This window comes from Xiphophorus hellerii, chromosome 23 (assembly GCF_003331165.1).
Source record: "Xiphophorus hellerii strain 12219 chromosome 23, Xiphophorus_hellerii-4.1, whole genome shotgun sequence".
Classification (NCBI taxonomy): Eukaryota; Metazoa; Chordata; class Actinopteri; order Cyprinodontiformes; family Poeciliidae; genus Xiphophorus; species Xiphophorus hellerii.
Window position 1 is genome coordinate 13,607,178 of NC_045694.1, and position 19,739 is coordinate 13,626,916.

General features: G+C 43.3%; 1 protein-coding gene and 17 non-coding genes across 18 annotated transcripts; all 18 read left to right on the top strand.

The window, feature by feature from the left end:
• The first annotated feature begins 5,489 nt into the window (after nucleotides 1–5,489).
• On the top strand, nucleotides 5,490–5,562 carry trnaf-gaa (transfer RNA phenylalanine (anticodon GAA)). The gene has a single exon. It is a non-coding gene; the product is annotated as a tRNA-Phe (tRNA).
• A 225-nt stretch (nucleotides 5,563–5,787) lies between these two features.
• trnaf-gaa (transfer RNA phenylalanine (anticodon GAA)) lies at nucleotides 5,788–5,860 on the top strand. Its single transcript has one exon. It is a non-coding gene; the product is annotated as a tRNA-Phe (tRNA).
• Nucleotides 5,861–6,085: 225 nt separating this feature from the next.
• On the top strand, nucleotides 6,086–6,158 carry trnaf-gaa (transfer RNA phenylalanine (anticodon GAA)). Its single transcript has one exon. It is a non-coding gene; the product is annotated as a tRNA-Phe (tRNA).
• A 237-nt stretch (nucleotides 6,159–6,395) lies between these two features.
• trnaf-gaa (transfer RNA phenylalanine (anticodon GAA)) lies at nucleotides 6,396–6,468 on the top strand. Its single transcript has one exon. It is a non-coding gene; the product is annotated as a tRNA-Phe (tRNA).
• A 225-nt stretch (nucleotides 6,469–6,693) lies between these two features.
• trnaf-gaa (transfer RNA phenylalanine (anticodon GAA)) lies at nucleotides 6,694–6,766 on the top strand. The gene has a single exon. It is a non-coding gene; the product is annotated as a tRNA-Phe (tRNA).
• A 225-nt stretch (nucleotides 6,767–6,991) lies between these two features.
• trnaf-gaa (transfer RNA phenylalanine (anticodon GAA)) lies at nucleotides 6,992–7,064 on the top strand. The gene has a single exon. It is a non-coding gene; the product is annotated as a tRNA-Phe (tRNA).
• Nucleotides 7,065–7,301: 237 nt separating this feature from the next.
• trnaf-gaa (transfer RNA phenylalanine (anticodon GAA)) lies at nucleotides 7,302–7,374 on the top strand. Its single transcript has one exon. It is a non-coding gene; the product is annotated as a tRNA-Phe (tRNA).
• Nucleotides 7,375–7,599: 225 nt separating this feature from the next.
• On the top strand, nucleotides 7,600–7,672 carry trnaf-gaa (transfer RNA phenylalanine (anticodon GAA)). Its single transcript has one exon. It is a non-coding gene; the product is annotated as a tRNA-Phe (tRNA).
• A 225-nt stretch (nucleotides 7,673–7,897) lies between these two features.
• On the top strand, nucleotides 7,898–7,970 carry trnaf-gaa (transfer RNA phenylalanine (anticodon GAA)). Its single transcript has one exon. It is a non-coding gene; the product is annotated as a tRNA-Phe (tRNA).
• Nucleotides 7,971–8,195: 225 nt separating this feature from the next.
• trnaf-gaa (transfer RNA phenylalanine (anticodon GAA)) lies at nucleotides 8,196–8,268 on the top strand. Its single transcript has one exon. It is a non-coding gene; the product is annotated as a tRNA-Phe (tRNA).
• A 225-nt stretch (nucleotides 8,269–8,493) lies between these two features.
• Nucleotides 8,494–8,566, top strand: trnaf-gaa (transfer RNA phenylalanine (anticodon GAA)). The gene has a single exon. It is a non-coding gene; the product is annotated as a tRNA-Phe (tRNA).
• A 237-nt stretch (nucleotides 8,567–8,803) lies between these two features.
• trnaf-gaa (transfer RNA phenylalanine (anticodon GAA)) lies at nucleotides 8,804–8,876 on the top strand. Its single transcript has one exon. It is a non-coding gene; the product is annotated as a tRNA-Phe (tRNA).
• A 225-nt stretch (nucleotides 8,877–9,101) lies between these two features.
• Nucleotides 9,102–9,174, top strand: trnaf-gaa (transfer RNA phenylalanine (anticodon GAA)). Its single transcript has one exon. It is a non-coding gene; the product is annotated as a tRNA-Phe (tRNA).
• A 225-nt stretch (nucleotides 9,175–9,399) lies between these two features.
• trnaf-gaa (transfer RNA phenylalanine (anticodon GAA)) lies at nucleotides 9,400–9,472 on the top strand. Its single transcript has one exon. It is a non-coding gene; the product is annotated as a tRNA-Phe (tRNA).
• A 225-nt stretch (nucleotides 9,473–9,697) lies between these two features.
• On the top strand, nucleotides 9,698–9,770 carry trnaf-gaa (transfer RNA phenylalanine (anticodon GAA)). The gene has a single exon. It is a non-coding gene; the product is annotated as a tRNA-Phe (tRNA).
• Nucleotides 9,771–9,995: 225 nt separating this feature from the next.
• On the top strand, nucleotides 9,996–10,068 carry trnaf-gaa (transfer RNA phenylalanine (anticodon GAA)). Its single transcript has one exon. It is a non-coding gene; the product is annotated as a tRNA-Phe (tRNA).
• A 225-nt stretch (nucleotides 10,069–10,293) lies between these two features.
• Nucleotides 10,294–10,366, top strand: trnaf-gaa (transfer RNA phenylalanine (anticodon GAA)). Its single transcript has one exon. It is a non-coding gene; the product is annotated as a tRNA-Phe (tRNA).
• A 2,530-nt stretch (nucleotides 10,367–12,896) lies between these two features.
• LOC116714546 (transmembrane protein 179) lies at nucleotides 12,897–16,310 on the top strand. The gene is made up of 4 exons (XM_032555178.1): nucleotides 12,897–13,340; nucleotides 14,329–14,466; nucleotides 14,602–14,680; nucleotides 15,570–16,310. Exons 1-4 carry the CDS (start codon nucleotides 13,018–13,020, stop codon nucleotides 15,765–15,767), a joined length of 738 nt encoding a protein of 245 aa, XP_032411069.1. The 5' UTR covers nucleotides 12,897–13,017; the 3' UTR covers nucleotides 15,768–16,310.
• Nucleotides 16,311–19,739: the final 3,429 nt, after the last annotated feature.

Below are 19,739 nucleotides of genomic sequence, written 5' to 3' on the forward strand. Positions count from 1 at the left end.
GCTGTATTAGTGAAGGCCTCAGCAAGCTGCAGGCCAGGTTTGGAGGGTGGCCAGATATTTACATTCGCCTGGACATTTGGCACTTTATGCGGAGGCTGGCTGTTGGTTGTACCACGGATGCCCACCCTCTGTATCCTGCTTTCATGCGGGCACTGTCCTCCTGCATTTTTGAGTGGGATGCAGGGGACCTTGACCTTCTTCGACGAGCGAAAGAAAGGCAGCTCCAGCAGGAACAGAGGCCAGGTATAACCAACACCATGGTGGACAGGCAGATAACCAAGAAGGAGTTGAGTAATTTCTGTCGTAGGAGGACACGGGGAGAGGACATCACTACTGTCCTTATTGAACGACTGCTGGAGGAGCTGAATGGTCCAAAAGGGAGAGATTTGATGGGGGTTCCCTTACTGGATGAAGTCAGGATAAAACACATCTGGGGTGTCCAAAAACGGCATGTGAAATGCATTCAGGATGTTGCAGGGATTCAGTTGTACACTGAGGTGGGCAGTGTCAACAAGAGCGGAATCAAGTTGACACGTTATCGCTGTTCACGAGGCTCTACATCCCTGGAGTCATTTCATTGTCATTTAAACAGGTTTATTCCAGGTAAGTCGCTTTCTAACATGACTACAACACTTTACTGTATATTTTTTGCAAAACTGGATCAACCAGTATTGTTTCAAAGACATTAATATGATGTGTTGTTTTTTTCCTTTTTTTACAGGAACCAGTGCAAACTTACTGAATTTCCAGCTCTACCTCCTGGAAGGCCTGAATAGATGGAATCAGGATCGGGGTTCTGCAGCAGTGACCAACAAACCATCGTCTCTTCTGACATATGCTGGAGACATGACTCAGTCCATAAATCAGAACAGCTTGAAGGTGCTGGGACGAGAGTACGTCCCACAATTTATGCCCCCTTCAAAGTACACAGGTACAAATGAAATATGTGAAGGATAAACAGTTTAAGATAAACTATAGTATAAAAAAATCAATAATATGTAACATGTTTTGGAATGTTTTACTATCAATATGTTTGATTTTCCATAGGTGAGCTACTGGGCGTTGACTACCTTCTAAGTCAAACAGGAAAGCCACTGAAACCCCAGCCTGACTCAGAAGAGACAGATGTTCTGCTGGAAGATGTGGAGGCTAATGTAGCAGAGGAAGATGAAGGCTTTGTGGACGAAGAAGCTTTGGACTTTCTAGTATCAGAGCTAGACGATGAGACCCTTTTCTCAGCTACATCACATCTCGAATCCTCCTCCCAGCCTGCTGCCTCCACCCAGCCAGCTCCCTCCACCCAGCCAGCTGCCTCCACTCAGCGTGCTGCCTCCACTCAGTCAGCTGCCTCCACTCAGTCAGCTGCCTCCACTCAGTCAGCTGCCTCCACTCAGCGTGCTGCCTCCACCCAGCCAGCTCCCTCCACCCAGCGTGCTGCCTCCACCCAGCCTGCTGCCTCCACCCAGCCTGCTGCCTCCACTCAGCCTGCTGCCTCCACTCAGTCTGCTGCCTCCACCCAGCCTGCTGCCTCCACCCAGCCAGCTCCCTCCACCCAGCCTGCTGCCTCCACCCAGCCTGCTGCCTCCACTCAGTCAGCTGCCTCCACCCAGCGTGCTGCCTCCACCCAGCGTGCTGCCTCCACTCAGTCAGCTGCCTCCACTCAGTCAGCTGCCTCCACCCAGCGTGCTGCCTCCACCCAGCCAGCTCCCTCCACCCAGCCTGCTGCCTCCACCCAGCCTGCTGCCTCCACTCAGTCAGCTGCCTCCACCCAGCGTGCTGCCTCCACCCAGCCTGCTGCCTCCACTCAGCCTGCTGCCTCCACTCAGTCTGCTGCCTCCACCCAGCCTGCTGCCTCCACTCAGTCAGCTGCCTCCACCCAGCGTGCTGCCTCCACCCAGCCTGCTGCCTCCACTCAGCCTGCTGCCTCCCACTCAGTCTGCTGCCTCCACTCAGCCTGCTGCCTCCACTCAGCCTGCTGCCTCCACTCAGTCTGCTGCCTCCACCCAGCCTGCTGCCTCCACCCAGCCAGCTCCCTCCACCCAGCCTGCTGCCTCCACCCAGCCTGCTGCCTCCACTCAGTCAGCTGCCTCCACCCAGCGTGCTGCCTCCACCCAGCGTGCTGCCTCCACTCAGTCAGCTGCCTCCACTCAGTCAGCTGCCTCCACCCAGCGTGCTGCCTCCACCCAGCCAGCTCCCTCCACCCAGCCTGCTGCCTCCACCCAGCCTGCTGCCTCCACTCAGTCAGCTGCCTCCACCCAGCGTGCTGCCTCCACCCAGCCTGCTGCCTCCACTCAGCCTGCTGCCTCCACTCAGTCTGCTGCCTCCACCCAGCCTGCTGCCTCCACCCAGCCAGCTCCCTCCACCCAGCCTGCTGCCTCCACCCAGCCTGCTGCCTCCACTCAGTCAGCTGCCTCCACCCAGCGTGCTGCCTCCACCCAGCGTGCTGCCTCCACCCAGCCAGCTCCCTCCACCCAGCCTGCTGCCTCCACCCAGCCTGCTGCCTCCACTCAGTCAGCTGCCTCCACCCAGCGTGCTGCCTCCACCCAGCCTGCTGCCTCCACTCAGCCTGCTGCCTCCCACTCAGTCTGCTGCCTCCACCCAGCCTGCTGCCTCCACCCAGCCAGCTCCCTCCACCCAGCCTGCTGCCTCCACCCAGCCTGCTGCCTCCACTCAGTCAGCTGCCTCCACCCAGCGTGCTGCCTCCACCCAGCGTGCTGCCTCCACTCAGTCAGCTGCCTCCACTCAGTCAGCTGCCTCCACCCAGCGTGCTCCCTCCACCCAGCGTGCTCCCTCCACCCTGTCTGCTGCCTCCACCCAGCGTGCTCCCTCCACCCAGCGTGCTCCCTCCACCCTGTCTGCTGCCTCCACCCAGCGTGCTGCCTCCACCCAGCCTGCTCCCTCCACCCAGCCAGCTCCCTCCACCCAGCCAGCTCCCTCCACCCTGTCTGCTGCCTCCACCCAGCCTGGCATTGCTGAGCCTATGTCAGAGGTGGGCATTCATAGTAAGCTGTAGAATTGAAGAAAAATTTAATAAAACTTCAAATAACTTCAACATTATTTATGTTTTCTCAGGGTTTAGATGAGGCCGGTGTACCAGGCCTGGACAAAGTTGACAGCTTGGCTGAGTATCTGGTGGAGCTAAGGAGCAAAACCTCACTGGTGCTGACCAACCAGGAGGTCAGTAACATGCATTGTTGCTTGCTGCAGACATGCACACGCCTTTCACCTCACTTGCATATTGTTGTCCTAATGTAAAATTGTTTTATTTTCCTGTTTAGGTGAGCTGCATTGTTGCTCTGTGGCAGAACCTGCTGGAGTTTGATAAACAGAGAACGGTATTTGCTGCAAGACATCAAGAAAGATTGAACACTGGGAGGTTTCGGTCCCCCAAGAAGAGGCAAGAATTTACTCCTGGGGTTGAGAGTGTAAAGAGGCATGCTCTAACCACTCCAGCCCCATCTGCCCAATGGCCAGACTGCTGCCGCTTGGTGGAGACCATCTTTGTCCGACTGTGCAATATCCATCGTAGTCCAAAGAAAAGAGGAGCAGGCACAGTCTCCAGGTGGGATTTGATCCTACAAGACTATAGAAAGATCAGGCAGCTCGTTCTGGCGAATGGAGCTGTGATGGGGCAGACACATTTGCAGCTAGTGGATGTTAGCTACACCACCCTGGTTCAGTGGCATAACAGAAGGGTCAAAAGGCAAGAGACCGCTGTGGTACTTCAAGGGCTAAACCTTCCCAGCCAGTTTTCTGTAGCTGCTGACCCGCTTCTGCCTGCAAATATACGCCCGCATTACGGCGTACCACATTCAGGGCCACTGCATACATATAGGCTACCATCCAACACTGTGGGGCAGTCAAAATTAAAAAGAAAGCTACAATTCACTGATGGGACAAATCCATCAGGACAGCGGCAGCTTCTCCCTGCCCCACCCAAAAGGCCTCAGCTAGTGGCAATTACTCCAATGGCACCACAGGGATCTGTTATCCTCACTACCCAACAGCAACAGAGTTTGTGGAACCTCTCCACCCCTCCTCCACATGCTTATCCTGTGGCCCCTGCTCTGGCCCCTGCTCTGGCCCCTGCTCTGGCCCCTGCTCTGGCTCCCAGAGCAGCCCCTGCTCAACCTGGTAGAGAACCTCGAAAATTGACTCGCAAAGTTTTGCACAACACATGCAAAAAATGCGGGCAGTTTAGAATAGCTGAAACAGGACACAGCCAATATAGAGGGCAAATTTACTGTCCCTCTAATGAAAGTCTCACTAAAGAGCAGTGGCTGGAACAAATTAAAAAGAAAAAATAAACATTTTCTTTATTTTAAATAACTTCACTGTATATAAGTTTTATTTAGTTCATAGTGTGTTTATTTTGTTTTGGGTTAATGATACAGATATTTATTCTTATTGTCATTGTGTACACAAAGTAATTCAACAAACCATACAGTAAAAGGATTTAAGTCCTTCAGCAAACCACAAATTTCTTGGTTAAGAAAAAGAAATGGGAGACTTCAATGGAAATGTGTTGCATCCAAATGCTACAATGTTTTGGGACTAACTAAAAATGTTTAATTCACTGTCTTAATTGTTGAATAAATATTTGGTTCTTTTAAACCGATAAGGTCTATGGTCTTTTGTGAGTTAATATTAGCTGCTTCAAATTCTGAATTATTGGTAATTTAAGCATACACTAGAAAAAAGATATCATTCACTTCACTCAAAGTACTTTAGGAAAGACACTTGCAATTTTAGTTTCAGTCACTGTTTTGCTGTGAAAAATGAAAATAAGCACTGGGTATGATTAAGGACATTAAAATATACATCAAGTATATAGTATACAGTATAATTTAACACATTAATTTGAATATATCAGAATAAAAAAGCAAAATTAATTAAGCAATTCAAAGTTTTAAAAAGAAAGCCTTTTATGACAAGTGTTGGGTTTTAGTTTACAGTACTACACTATCTGTACAAAAAAGCATTTAAAATGTTTTCAAGATACAAAAAAACAGCCGTTACTTCATAACACTTAAACATTAATTGTGGGAAATCTTTTCACTAAAACATAGTATGGCGACTGGTAGGATCGAACTCGCGACTCTGGGATCGGCCTCACTCTTCCCCTTTCTTCTCCCCTCCCTTTCTTCCCCCTTCCTTCCTTTCTTCCCCCCCCCAAGCAGACTATTGTTCCCCAACTTTAGCTCAGCTGGGAGAGCGTCAGACTGAAGATCTGAAGGTCCCTGGTTCAATCCCGGGTTTCGGCAAATCTTTGTAATGTGAACAGTTTTCCCAAAAGCATCTAATTTGGTTGAGGTCGAGCATTAACAATAAGGCCTCGTTATATACAATACAACGCCTTCCTGTTTTAGCGAAATCTTTCCTGTCATCAGACAACTGGCTTTCATCACTCCGTTATCTCTAATCTTAACTAATGCCCCGTTGGCAAGCCCCAAAACGGATCGCTTTGCCGTTTTGGCACAGAAGACTTTGCCGAAATAGCTCAGCTGGGAGAGCGTCAGACTGAAGATCTGAAGCTCCCTGGTTCAATCTCGGGTTTCGGCAAATCTTTGTAATGTGAACAGTTTTCCCAAAAGCATCTAATTTGGTTGAGGTCGAGCATTAACAATACTGCCTCGTTATATACAATACAACGCCTTCCAATTTTAACGAAATCTTTCCTGTAATCAGACAACTGACTTTCATCACTCTGTTATCACTAATCTTAACTAATGCCCCGTTGGCAAGCCCCAAAACGGATCGCTTTGCCGTTTTGGCACAGAAGACATCGCCGAAATAGCTCAGCTGGGAGAGCGTCAGACTGAAGATCTGAAGCTCCCTGGTTCAATCCTGGGTTTCGGCAAATATTTGTAATGTGAACTGTTTTCCCAAAAGCATCTAATTTGGTTGAGGTCGAGCATTAACAATACTGCCTCGTTATATACAATACAACGCTTTCCTGTTTTAACGAAATCTTTCCTGTAATCAGACAACTGGCTTTCATCACTCCGTTATCACTAATCTTAACTAATGCCCCGTTGGCAAGCCCCAAAACGGATCGCTTTGCCGTTTTGGCACAAAAGACATCGCCGAAAGAGCTCAGCTGGGAGAGCGTCAGACTGAAGATCTGAAGCTCCCTGGTTCAATCCCGGGTTTCGGCAAATATTTGTAATGTGAACAGTTTTCCCAAAAGCATCTAATTTGACTATAAATTTGGTTGAGGTCGAGCATTAACAATAATGCCTCGTTATATACAATACAACGCTTTTCTGTTTTAACGAAATCTTTCCTGTAATCAGACAACTGGCTTTCATCACTCCGTTATCACTAATCTTAACTAATGCCCCGTTGGCAAGCCCCAAAACGGATCGCTTTGCCGTTTTGGCACAGAAGGCATCGCCGAAATAGCTCAGCTGGGAGAGCGTCAGACTGAAGATCTGAAGGTCCCTGGTTCAATCCCGGGTTTCGGCAAATCTTTGTAATGTGAACAGTTTTCCCAAAAGCATCTAATTTGGTTGAGGTCGAGCATTAACAATAAGGCCTCGTTATATACAATACAACGCCTTCCTGTTTTAGCGAAATCTTTCCTGTCATCAGACAACTGGCTTTCATCACTCCGTTATCTCTAATCTTAACTAATGCCCCGTTGGCAAGCCCCAAAACGGATCGCTTTGCCGTTTTGGCACAGAAGACTTTGCCGAAATAGCTCAGCTGGGAGAGCGTCAGACTGAAGATCTGAAGGTCCCTGGTTCAATCCCGGGTTTCGGCAAATCTTTGTAATGTGAACAGTTTTCCCAAAAGCATCTAATTTGGTTGAGGTCGAGCATTAACAATACTGCCTCGTTATATACAATACAACGCTTTCCTGTTTTAACGAAATCTTTCCTGTAATCAGACAACTGGCTTTCATCACTCCGTTATCACTAATCTTAACTAATGCCCCGTTGGCAAGACCCAAAACGGATCGCTTTGCCGTTTTGGCACAGAAGACATCGCCGAAATAGCTCAGCTGGGAGAGCGTCAGACTGAAGATCTGAAGGTCCCTGGTTCAATCCCGGGTTTCGGCAAATATTTGTAATGTGAACAGTTTTCCCAAAAGCATCTAAGTTGACTATAAATTCGGTTGAGGTCGAGCATTAACAATACTGCCTCGTTATATACAATACAACGCCTTCCTATTTTAACGAAATCTTTCCTGTAATCAGACAACTGACTTTCATCACTCTGTTATCACTAATCTTGACTAATGCCCCGTTGGCAAGCCCCAAAACGGATCGCTTTGCTGTTTTGGCACAGAAGACATCGCCGAAATAGCTCAGCTGGGAGAGCGTCAGACTGAAGATCTGAAGGTCCCTGGTTCAATCCCGGGTTTCGGCAAATCTTTGTAATGTGAACAGTTTTCCCAAAAGCATCTAATTTGGTTGAGGTCAAGCATTAACAATACTGCCTCGTTATATACAATACAACGCTTTCCTGTTTTAACGAAATCTTTCCTGTAATCAGACAACTGGCTTTCATCACTCCGTTATCACTAATCTTAACTAATGCCCCGTTGGCAAGCCCCAAGACGGATCGCTTTGCCGTTTTGGCACAGAAGGCATCGCCGAAATAGCTCAGCTGGGAGAGCGTCAGACTGAAGATCTGAAGGTCCCTGGTTCAATCCCGGGTTTCGGCAAATCTTTGTAATGTGAACTGTTTTCCCAAAAGCATCTAATTTGGTTGAGGTCGAGCATTAACAATACTGCCTCGTTATATACAATACAACGCTTTCCTGTTTTAACGAAATCTTTCCTGTAATCAGACAACTGGCTTTCATCACTCCGTTATCACTAATCTTAACTAATGCCCCGTTGGCAAGCCCCAAAACGGATCGCTTTGCCGTTTTGGCACAAAAGACATCGCCGAAATTGCTCAGCTGGGAGAGTGTCAGACTGAAGATCTGAAGCTCCCTGGTTCAATCCCGGGTTTCGGCAAATATTTGTAATGTGAACAGTTTTCCCAAAAGCATCTAATTTGGTTGAGGTCGAGCATTAACAATAAGGCCTCGGTATATACAATACAACGCCTTCCTGTTTTAGCGAAATCTTTCCTGTCATCAGACAACTGGCTTTCATCACTCCGTTATCACTAATCTTAACTAATGCCCCGTTGGCAAGACCCAAAACGGATCGCTTTGCCGTTTTGGCATAGAAGGCATCGCCGAAATAGCTCAGCTGGGAGAGCGTCAGACTGAAGATCTGAAGGTCCCTGGTTCAATCCTGGGTTTCGGCAAATCTTTGTAATGTGAACTGTTTTCCCAAAAGCATCTAATTTGGTTGAGGTCGAGCATTAACAATACTGCCTCGTTATATACAATACAACGCTTTCCTGTTTTAATGAAATCTTTCCTGTAATCAGACAACTGGCTTTCATCACTCCGTTATCACTAATCTTAACTAATGCCCCGTTGGCAAGCCCCAAAACGGATCGCTTTGCCGTTTTGGCACAAAAGACATCGCCGAAAGAGCTCAGCTGGGAGAGCGTCAGACTGAAGATCTGAAGCTCCCTGGTTCAATCCCGGGTTTCGGCAAATATTTGTAATGTGAACAGTTTTCCCAAAAGCATCTAATTTGACTATAAATTTGGTTGAGGTCGAGCATTAACAATAATGCCTCGTTATATACAATAGAACGCTTTCCTGTTTTAACGAAATCTTTCCTGTAATCAGACAACTGGCTTTCATCACTCCGTTATCACTAATCTTAACTAATGCCCCGTTGGCAAGCCCCAAAACGGATCGCTTTGCCGTTTTGGCACAGAAGACTTTGCCGAAATAGCTCAGCTGGGAGAGCGTCAGACTGAAGTTCTGAAGGTCCCTGGTTCAATCCCGGGTTTCGGCAAATCTTTGTAATGTGAACAGTTTTCCCAAAAGCATCTAATTTGGTTGAGGTCGAGCATTAACAATAAGGCCTCGTTATATACAATACAACGCCTTCCTGTTTTAGCGAAATCTTTCCTGTCATCAGACAACTGGCTTTCATCACTCCGTTATCTCTAATCTTAACTAATGCCCCGTTGGCAAGACCCAAAACGGATCGCTTTGCCGTTTTGGCACAGAAGATTTTGCCGAAATAGCTCAGCTGGGGGAGCGTCAGACTGAAGATCTGAAGGTCCCTGGTTCAATCCCGGGTTTCGGCAAATATTTGTAATGTGAACAGTTTTCCCAAAAGCATCTAATTTGGTTGAGGTCGAGCATTAACAATACTGCCTCGTTATATACAATACAATGCTTTTCTGTTTTAACGAAATCTTTCCTGTAATCAGACAACTGGCTTTCATCACTCCGTTATCACTAATCTTAACTAATGCCCCGTTGGCAAGCCCCAAAACGGATCGCTTTGCCGTTTTGGCACAGAAGGCATCGCCGAAATAGCTCAGCTGGGAGAGCGTCAGACTGAAGATCTGAAGGTCCCTGGTTCAATCCCGGGTTTCGGCAAATCTTTGTAATGTGAACTGTTTTCCCAAAAGCATCTAATTTGGTTGAGGTCGAGCATTAACAATACTGCCTCGTTATATACAATACAACGCTTTCCTGTTTTAACGAAATCTTTCCTGTAATCAGACAACTGGCTTTCATCACTCCGTTATCACTAATCTTAACTAATGCCCCGTTGGCAAGCCCCAAAACGGATCGCTTTGCCGTTTTGGCACAAAAGACATCGCCGAAATAGCTCAGCTGGGAGAGTGTCAGACTGAAGATCTGAAGCTCCCTGGTTCAATCCCGGGTTTCGGCAAATATTTGTAATGTGAACAGTTTTCCCAAAAGCATCTAATTTGGTTGAGGTCGAGCATTAACAATAAGGCCTCGGTATATACAATACAACCCCTTCCTGTTTTAGCGAAATCTTTCCTGTCATCAGACAACTGGCTTTCATCACTCCGTTATCACTAATCTTAACTAATGCCCCGTTGGCACGACCCAAAACGGATCGCTTTGCCGTTTTCGCACAAAAGACATCACCGAAATAGCTCAGCTGGGAGAGCGTCAGACTGAAGATCTGAAGCTCCCTGGTTCAATCCCGGGTTTCGGCAAATCTTTGTAATGTGAACAGTTTTCCCAAAAGCATCTAATTTGGTTGAGGTCGAGCATTAACAATACTGCCTCGTTATATACAATACAACGCTTTCCTGTTTTAACGAAATCTTTCCTGTAATCAGACAACTGGCTTTCATCACTCCGTTATCACTAATCTTAACTAATGCCCCGTTGGCAAGCCCCAAAACTGATCGCTTTGCCGTTTTGGCACAAAAGACATCGCCGAAAGAGCTCAGCTGGGAGAGCGTCAGACTGAAGATCTGAAGCTCCCTGGTTCAATCCCGGGTTTCGGCAAATATTTGTAATGTGAACAGTTTTCCCAAAAGCATCTAATTTGGTTGAGGTCGAGCATTAACAATAATGCCTCGTTATATACAATACAACACTTTCCTGTTTTAACGAAATCTTTCCTGTAATCAGACAACTGGCTTTCATCACTCCGTTATCACTAATCTTAACTAATGCCCTGTTGTCAAGACCCAAAACGGATAACTTTGCCGTTTTGGCACAGAAGACATCGCTGAAATAGCTCAGCTGGGAGAGCGTCAGACTGAAGATCTGAAGGTCCCTGGTTCATTCCTGGGTTTTGGCAAATGTTAGGAATGTGAATAGTTTGTAAAAAATTTGTTATATTCAGTACAACGCTTTCCTGTTTTAACGAAATATTTCTTGTCATCAGACAATTGGTGTCCACCACTCCATTATCACTGGTCTTTGAACTGTCAAATTTGCCCTCATTCAGAGTAGGTCTTCTGCCTATTCCATGTGCATGATGCCATTTTATAGCACAAACAGTTCCCTTCAATTGCAAAAGTGCAATCAAATTTAAGAAGCACCACATATGTTGAGAGAATTACTGAGCAGTAAACATTCTACCCAAAAAACTTCCTGTACAATGCCTGATCTGGCCAAAAGTTCAAATACAGTGAGCATTAATTAGGAAACCTAATATTGGGAAAATACAGAATTGCGAGGTTGTCTAAATTTGCTATTTGAGTAAACAGTTTTCTGCTTGTTCTCTCAGACCATTTAAAACAGTTTCTGAAAATCATTTGGATTTAAACGTAAACCTGGACAACATATTGCTCAAGATAATGCATGCTTCCTATATTAAATATGCATTCATTAGCCATTTCTGTTTAGTTGAATTTGGTCTGTGCAGATTATAGCTCTGCCTTGCAGCAGATTGAAGTTCAGCCCCGGGTTCTAATACATGAAGTCTTCAGGTGCATGTGTGGGTTCTCTTTTGGTACTCTGACTTCTTCCCATATTCTAAGATAATTACTATTAAATGCTCTAAATGCTCTGATCCCCCCCAACCCCCTTAAGTGTAAGTATGTGTCCACATAGTTGGTTGTTCTGTGTGGCCTTGTAATGGGTTGGTGATCCATCCTGGTTCTTCATAAAGTTTCATTATAGCTTTTGCTGACTGTATGAGTTGCAAAGAACTGCATTCCACATTTATTCTTTGCTCTGGAAGTCCACCTGGACCTGCCAGCTACTTTTCAAAAACAAGCTTTAAATGCATCTTTGGGGCTGCTCTCTTTAACATCGTTTTTTATTGGCTTGTTGATGATTCAAAGAAAAGCCAATTTCTTAATTAATTTTAGTCCTTTTTTCTTCGACACAACACATGTAACATCTGCCTGCAGAGATTTGACACACATTTCTCCACTGAAGTAGGTCATCTGCAGATATCCTACATGACGTAGGAAGCTTAGTCATAGAAGACGTTTTACCTCTGAAGATTGTTTGTGTATGAAGATGTATCACTTCGCCAACACATTTGGTTATAAATGAAAACAAAACAATTTTATCAAATATTTCTGCAATTACACATATTAGAAATAACTGATAAACATTGGGGCCACAGAGTGACTACTGTACACTAAGGTGTTGCCTTGCAGAAAGAAGGTCCTGGGTTTGAATCCTGAAACATGCAAACTCTGCATGGAGGGTGCATGGATACTCCGGCTTCCTCCCACATTCCAAAAACAAGACTGTCAGGTTGATTGGTCTCTCTCTGTGGGCATGTGCGTGCATAATTGTTTGTCCTGCGATGGACTGGCATCCTGTCCAGGGTGTACCCCGCTTCTCACCTGTTGACTGCTGGAGATAGGCACCAGCACCTTTTGCGACCCCACTAGAGATAAGCGTGTAAGATAATGGATGAATGATACATCGACATACAGTTTTTTTTCCCTTAAACTAAAAAAAAAGAAATTGATTTTTAGATATAATTTTTTGTACATGTATTTCTTTACTGACTTATAATTGGAAGCAAAAAATGTGGATTTTACATTTCATTATATGTTGCTTCAAAAATGTGCCTCAGATTTGGTTCTTGTTCAGATATGCATTGATTCCTGTATTCCTTTAATTTATCCAGCCACATATGAATTTTACAGTTCATAAGTGAATTGCGACATCAACAGAAGTAATAATATGCAAAGTAAAAAACAAAAAGATAAATTATAGCTGTGTGGCCATTGTAGTTAATGTAGATCTATATGACAGATCCCATATAAAAATTTCACTCGATATTTTTAATTGCTGAAGAAATTGTCAGTTGATCATATTTGTTCCCAATAGAATACATAGAATGCTTTATTATCGTTTATTATTATTATTATTATTATTATTATTATTATTATTATTATTATTATTATTCTCTGCTGTAATATGCTATATCATCGAATGTTCTGGTACTGTGTTTTTAATCAGGACTCTAGAATATGCATCAGAGTGATCCCTCTGTAGTTCCTCCTCCTCTTTGACGATACGTGCAGGCCGTGCGTAGCCTCTGCCCCACCCCACTTCTATAAATACCCACCCTCTCCTCGCTAGAAAGCGCTATACTTGCGGGATGTGCTGACAGAAGACTTTTCCCTTTTATCCCGCTAAAAACGCCCATTTTCTTTCGACTTGTTTTTTCTACCTCCGGCATGGAGCTCGACCGCCGGCTGCTGCTAATCCACTGCGCCGCTCACGCCCTCTCGGTCGCGGCGGGACTGCTGGTGGTGGTCCCGATGGCTCTTAACGGCTCGGCTTTCAAAGGCCGCTGCGCCCTCTTCTCCACCGGCTACTGGAGGAAGGAAGACCGGGCCGAGTTTACGGAACAGCCCGGGGAGATGTCTCACCTGGTGGTGCAGCGGTGGGGCCCTCTGGAAGCCTGCCAGCTCGCCACATTTGTGGGTATTTTTACGACGCTTTACGGGGCTGCGCAGGGCTGGAGGTGCCTCTTCTATCTGCACGGACGGCATGACGAGTGAGTCCACGGACACGCACAAACATGGAGTTTGTTATTATTACAGCAGGGTTTAAGTTAGACGCACAAATTGTACGTATGGTTATTTTCAGTCCAAAATAAACATACGTACATTATGCCTCTAATTGGTATATTATAACAATATGCAGTTATGTGATGAAAAAGCAAAACACATGTATTTGTACTAATAATTAATGCACAGATGTTTTTCATTAATTAAAAAACTAGGTTAAATCTAATTTTAAATGTCTAAACTAATATTGTATATTTCTTCTTATTTTTTCTGATAATAATCAATAGTATTAGTTATTTACATAGGTGAGTAAAGAATCAAGTGTTCATAAAATGTGACACTAAGATGAAGTGACTTATTTAAGATTTTAAGGTCTTCACCTAAATTAATCAGGGAATATTGATTTTAACCTCGTGATTAGTGCTAAAAACTCACATTGTTCATCTTTTTCAATGCAGCTTTAAGCTTGTTTTGTTGTTTTTAGCCTTGTACAAAAATGTCTTCTGCTATTTACATTACTTATTAAATGGAGATTATAAAATAACAGTGCTGCAATTCACTAAATACATATACATATATATATATATTTCTCTGTTTATCTAATTATTTTACGGTGGTTTTTGTAGCACAGGAACTATGAAGTAAACACACATGATTATGTGAGATTTTTATATATAAATTTACATTTTCAAATAATGATTTCTACCTTAAATTATGTATTAATAAACTGTTTACAAGTTAAAATAATTGCAGATTATTTTTTTTTACTGTTAAACAATATAATTTGTTGCAGGCTTTATATATTTAATTTCCAATGTAAAAAGTAGTCTAAACATGGAAAATAGAATATTGCAAAGGTAAATACAGGCTCAAACTAACCCAATACTGGTCTGTCTCATAAATAATAAATGTTATCTTTTTATGTAATAAACAGTGTTTAAGTTGATGTTTTCCCATGTGTGTGTCTCCTCCCAGCACCCTGTTCTCATCCTTCCTCACGGTCTTGCTGAGCGTCTGTGTGCTCTTCCTGTCTGCGGGGGCCAGCGTCATTTTGTCTCTGGGATTCAGCTCTTGGTGCGACACAGTCACCGATGACAACACACGTCCCTACAGGTAACATCAAATGATAAAGTTGTCTCAGTAATAAATGTTACAAGCAGATAGGTAAAATAACTTTTTATGGTCTGTGTTCACAATTATGAGCATTGATAATAACTTCTCTTGTCCTTCATGCTTGTTTGTGTTCAGTTGTGCAGAGTCCCAGTCTGTCCCTCTTTACCTGGATGTTGACACGTCTACTTTCTACACAGATCTCAGTCTGGCTCAGGTAGGTGCTCAAACTGAAACACACCAAAGATCCCGAACATGATAGAATCTTTCATTACTCTATTGACATTCAATAAATGTGACACATGATCGAAAATTATGAGAAAACGGGGCAAGTATCTGTAATGTCATCACTGAAGACAAAAATCTAGATGTTTCATTTATTCAGTGGAAAAGGAGACATTGATCCTGGGCATAGAATCATATGATCTCAAGTATAAATAGATTAAAATCTGTTTGGTCGGGAGAATCAAGGCTTTGACCTGCTTTTTCTAAGTATTGCCAGATTAAACAGCTGGAGCTGTCTGAAACAAACTGATAGTTCATGGATTCAGAACTGAAATGTTCACACAGTCCCTTGCAAAACTATTTACATCCAACAGACTATTTTTAGCTTTTGTGAAGTTGTAACACCTCACCTTAATGAATTTTATAGCATTTTTATGTGATAAACCAACAAGAGGCAGTGATTTTGAAGAAAGGTATACATGGTTTAACACAAGAAAATTAAATCTAAAAACGTGTTACTAGCAGTTTTAGTGTCTTTCTTTGTGGAAATTCTATTCAAATACTACAGGAATAAACTGAAAAACTATTAGAAATCGGTGTTTGTTGTTATCTTCTCTACATTTAAAAATATTAGGTGGTTCTTTTTAATTTTTAGCCAAAGTTATTATGAGCCATTGTGAAATGGTCAAAGAGCCACTTGTGGCTTCAGAGCCTCAGCTTGCAGGCCCCTGGTGTATCACATAGATTCCTATGGTTGAAATACCAAAACAACTCTACTTAATACACACAATATAATATTTTAAGCTGAGTACTTGAATCCAAACTTTCAGAGATGTTTTTGGCCTGTAGTCGTGACTGTAATTCTTTGTTTGCATCTTCAGGCGTCTCTATGGTTTGTGACGGCCCTGTGGCTGGTTCAGTCCATCCTGGCCTTCCTGCGGCTCTACCACTCCCACAGGCAGAACATCACAGGGCCTTGGCTGCACCGAGACAAGGAGCTGCTGCTGGGACACACTCCCCTCGACAGCGGCTCCCCGACGCCTCCTCTTCCCCCTGCAACCCCAACTGTCTGCGTCTGACAGGGAGGAAGTGAGGTAGTGACGCAGCTCCTCACACCGTTTTAAACCTCATCTTGTTCATTATGATCACTTCATAATGTCCACCCTGCACGTCTTACTGTTTACATGCCTCATCTTAATCAGCAGAGCCTGACCTTTAAATTATATTATCTGCGAAGAAGCATCAAGATACTGCAGTAGGGAAATGCCAAAGATACAGTCTGTTGTCTTTATTACCTTTATTTTTCTGAGAGATGCATCTAAACAAGATTATGAAATATACAATAAAGCATGGGAATTATCTAGTTTAAAGGGAACTGTGACTTAAAAGAAAAACCTAAATGCTTAAAATTGAGTATTTGATTGAAAAAATATTTGGACCATTTTACTCATTAAAACTTCAGGGGCCTCATGCATAAGAGTGTGCAGTTTTCACACTAGAACTTGGCGTACAGAAAAATTTTGAAAAGTGCGGCGCACAAAAAAATGCATAAAGCCGTGCGCACGCACGTGGCCGCGCACCTTTCCTTAATGAATCCTAATTTGCGGGAAATAGAGCGCAGCTGCTGGTCTGCCCTGGCCCCATCCATAAATACATACTGTAAATTACTATAAATACCCGGAAGTCTGCCACCACATGAAGCAATAACCATGGCAACGTCCTTGTTCGAAGCAGTATACGTGTTTATAATAATAATAATTATATATTTTATTTAAAAGGTGCTTTGAGGACACATAACGTCACCTCACAAAAATAAAAATACATTTTAAAGAGAAAAAAAAAATCCAAGTTAAAAAAATAAAGAGATCCTGCAAATGCCTGTTTGAACAGTAGCGCGTTCAGCCGCGATTTAAAGACAGACAGCGTGTCAGAGAGTACTTTGAGTGGGGAATGTGGACGTTTATTCTAAATAGTAGAATGCTCTATGTCCATAAGGCGCATTCACAAAGCGGGCGACTCGACTAAAGGATGACTGCAGCTGGACCGGTACCACATGACTCTTTTAGTTTTGTTCAGAGCTCCTGGATGATCAATCTGAGCAATCTAAACGCTCATAAACCATCATCAACATTTCCCAGCAGATCAATATGATCTCTGAACAAACGCTCCCTCTGAATCCTTCCATTGGCGATGTTCTCCATCAGAGCCAAAGCACTCCACAATTACGCAGCTCACCTTTGCGCAGCTACTTATATACTTGTGATTGCGTACACACCTTGATCACCTTAAAAATAATCAAACCTGTTAATTATTTTTAATCAGCAGGTTTGAGTTAATCTGCTGATACAACCCTGTTTTGTTCTTTTAGTGAGAATGAAATTACCCCATAGATGCATTTCATGCGCTTTGGCGCACGGACCAATGCGTTACATCTTTATGAGGCAAAAACTGAGAAAAAGTATGATTTACATTCGAGTGAGGTTTTCACATACTTTTATTTTTATTTTCTTTATTTTGTGTGCGTGTTAGCTTATTGCCTGAGGATAAATGTGGTTCAGGGCTGCACAGTGGCGCAGTTGGTAGCACTGTTGCCTTGCAGCAAGAAGGTCCTGGGTTCGATTCCCGGCCGGGGTCTTTCTGCATGGAGTTTGCATGTTCTCCCTGTGCATGCGTGGGTTCTCTCCGGGTACTCCGGCTTCCTCCCACAGTCCAAAAACATGACTGTCAGGTCAATTGGTTTCTCTAAATTCTCCCTAGGTGTGAGTGTGTGTGTGCATGGTTGTTTGTCCTGTATGTCTTTGTGTTGCCCTGCGACAGACTGGCGACCTGTCCAGGGTGTACCCCGCCTCTCGCCCGGAACGTAGCTGGAGATAGGCACCAGCAACCCTCCCGACCCCATTAGGGACAAGGGTGAACAGAAAATGGATGGATGGATGGATAAATGTGGTTCAGTTTCATCGTTTACGTTTAAACAATAAAATATTAAAATCATGAAAAACATCGGGTTTGATGCTTCTTGGTCTAAATAACACAGAATATAGTCAGATTTCAGTGCATTGAGGTGAGTTTTGATGCTTTGTAGTTTGATATTGTCCACAGAAAAAGTTTGCGTGGCTGCCGCACATTTTCACGCCAGCGAAAAAGTGTGCGTATATTTACGCAAACTTTGACGCGAAGTTAATTTTTATGCATGCCAACTTGTGCGTAAAATATGGTGCTGCACATGTTTTGTGCGCACACCCGCTTTATGCATGAGGCCCCAGGTGATTTTCTGCCAGCTTTACTTAAGATTTGCATTTTAATAAATTTTTTATTTGTGTGACATTCCTACGAAGTTGGAGTTATCAAAATGTGTGATGTTGATGAGTACGTTTATTTTAAAAAATCTATGTTCAGCCACATGTTTTTTTTTTTCTAACCTGGTAACCTAAATGGCTATAAAACCAATGATTTGCAATCTTTCTGATAAATTAGGTAAATGACCTAATTAGAACATGTTTTATATATATGGTGGTCCTCACATATCAGCAACACCCCTGATAAAAACCCAGATTTTTGTGAGGTATAAAAAGGCTATGATAAATAATTTAGAAACTGTCTTTGAAAAACAATCATTATTTGTAAAAATTTAAAAAGCACCTCTCTTGACATTATCTACCTACTCAATCTGGCAAAACTTCTCCAAATATATTAGAATATGAAGAGATCTGTTGCTCACAACCCCCTTTGATTTTTATGTCAGATCTTGACTTTGGCTAGGCCAGTCCAAACCATTAATCTTCCTTTTATGAAGTTGTTCTTTTATTTATTTGACTTGGAAAAATAAAAACCCTGTTCACATTCAGCTTTCTAGCAGACTCTGGAAGGGTTTTGGTAAAAGTTGATGTTTGAAACAGTTCATGATTGGTGGACAAAAAGTCTAGTTCCATCTTGATGCTGCCATCACAATGCTTCACAATGGGTGTGGTGTTCTTTGTAGTAATGTCCAATGTTATTTTTGGATCAAATGGGGTTTTTTTAACTGTGGCCTAAAGCTCAATTATGTTTTCATGTGACTATTAACTCGTTTCCTCACAAGGTTTAGGGATATTTTTGTCATTTCTTGTATGTTTTATTTGAAATACAAGGCTTCAGTCTTGCAGCCCTGCTCCTTAGTGCAAAACATAGAACATTGTTGTCACATATAGAGCACAACAAATGCTTGATAGAGATTCCTGCAGCTCCTTCAATGTTGCTGTCATTCTCTTGGCACCAGTTCTTGTAACGTTGCTGTGTCCCTTATTTTCTTCAACAGTTTGTCTGTTTTTACTCTGAAAAGATATATATTTATATAGTGCTGTGGATCTTTTTCACATTTCACCTGACTGATGAGGCTTTTGCATGATTATTTTTGATCTTCTATTATATTTGTGCAAAACTGCTTAGTAAGAGACAAATAATCACCTCGCATTTTAACTGGGGTGTGTACAGTTTTGAGAGTCACTCTGTGTAGAGGAGACGAGCTCAAAGACGGCAAAAACAGAGGGGAGTTCTAGTCTAAGTTTAAAATGCTGTGACATAAATTTGAGGCAAACAACTAAAGTAAATAAAAATTGTCAGAGGTTTCAGTCCTAACAAAGACTTCTCTTTTATCTCAAACTGAAAGGATTCAACTTCTTTAATCAGAAATGCTATAATAGTCCAGTGATCTAATAACCAGTGTTATTCAGAACATTTACTGCGCTGTATGTTTTATTTATTTATGTTACTGACAATGCATCATGATGGGGATTTTTGGTTATTTAAAAAGCATGGTTGTTTACATTTTTCCTGGACTCCTACATTTTGCACAGTTGTGTCCTCATCAGGGATGAAAAAAAGCTTGTTCTGTTTTATTCAGATGAAGCACTGTGATGCTTTTATTGTGAGAAAGAGCTACATGTCCATGGAAAAGGGCTCACTGTGTGAGCCTGACTTGAATGTTCTGTTGTGTGCGCACCGCTGAGCCTCTCTGCTCCTGTGATGACTTTTATGATGGTGCTGTTTGTGTGGACGGAGCTGCTCTCTGGATC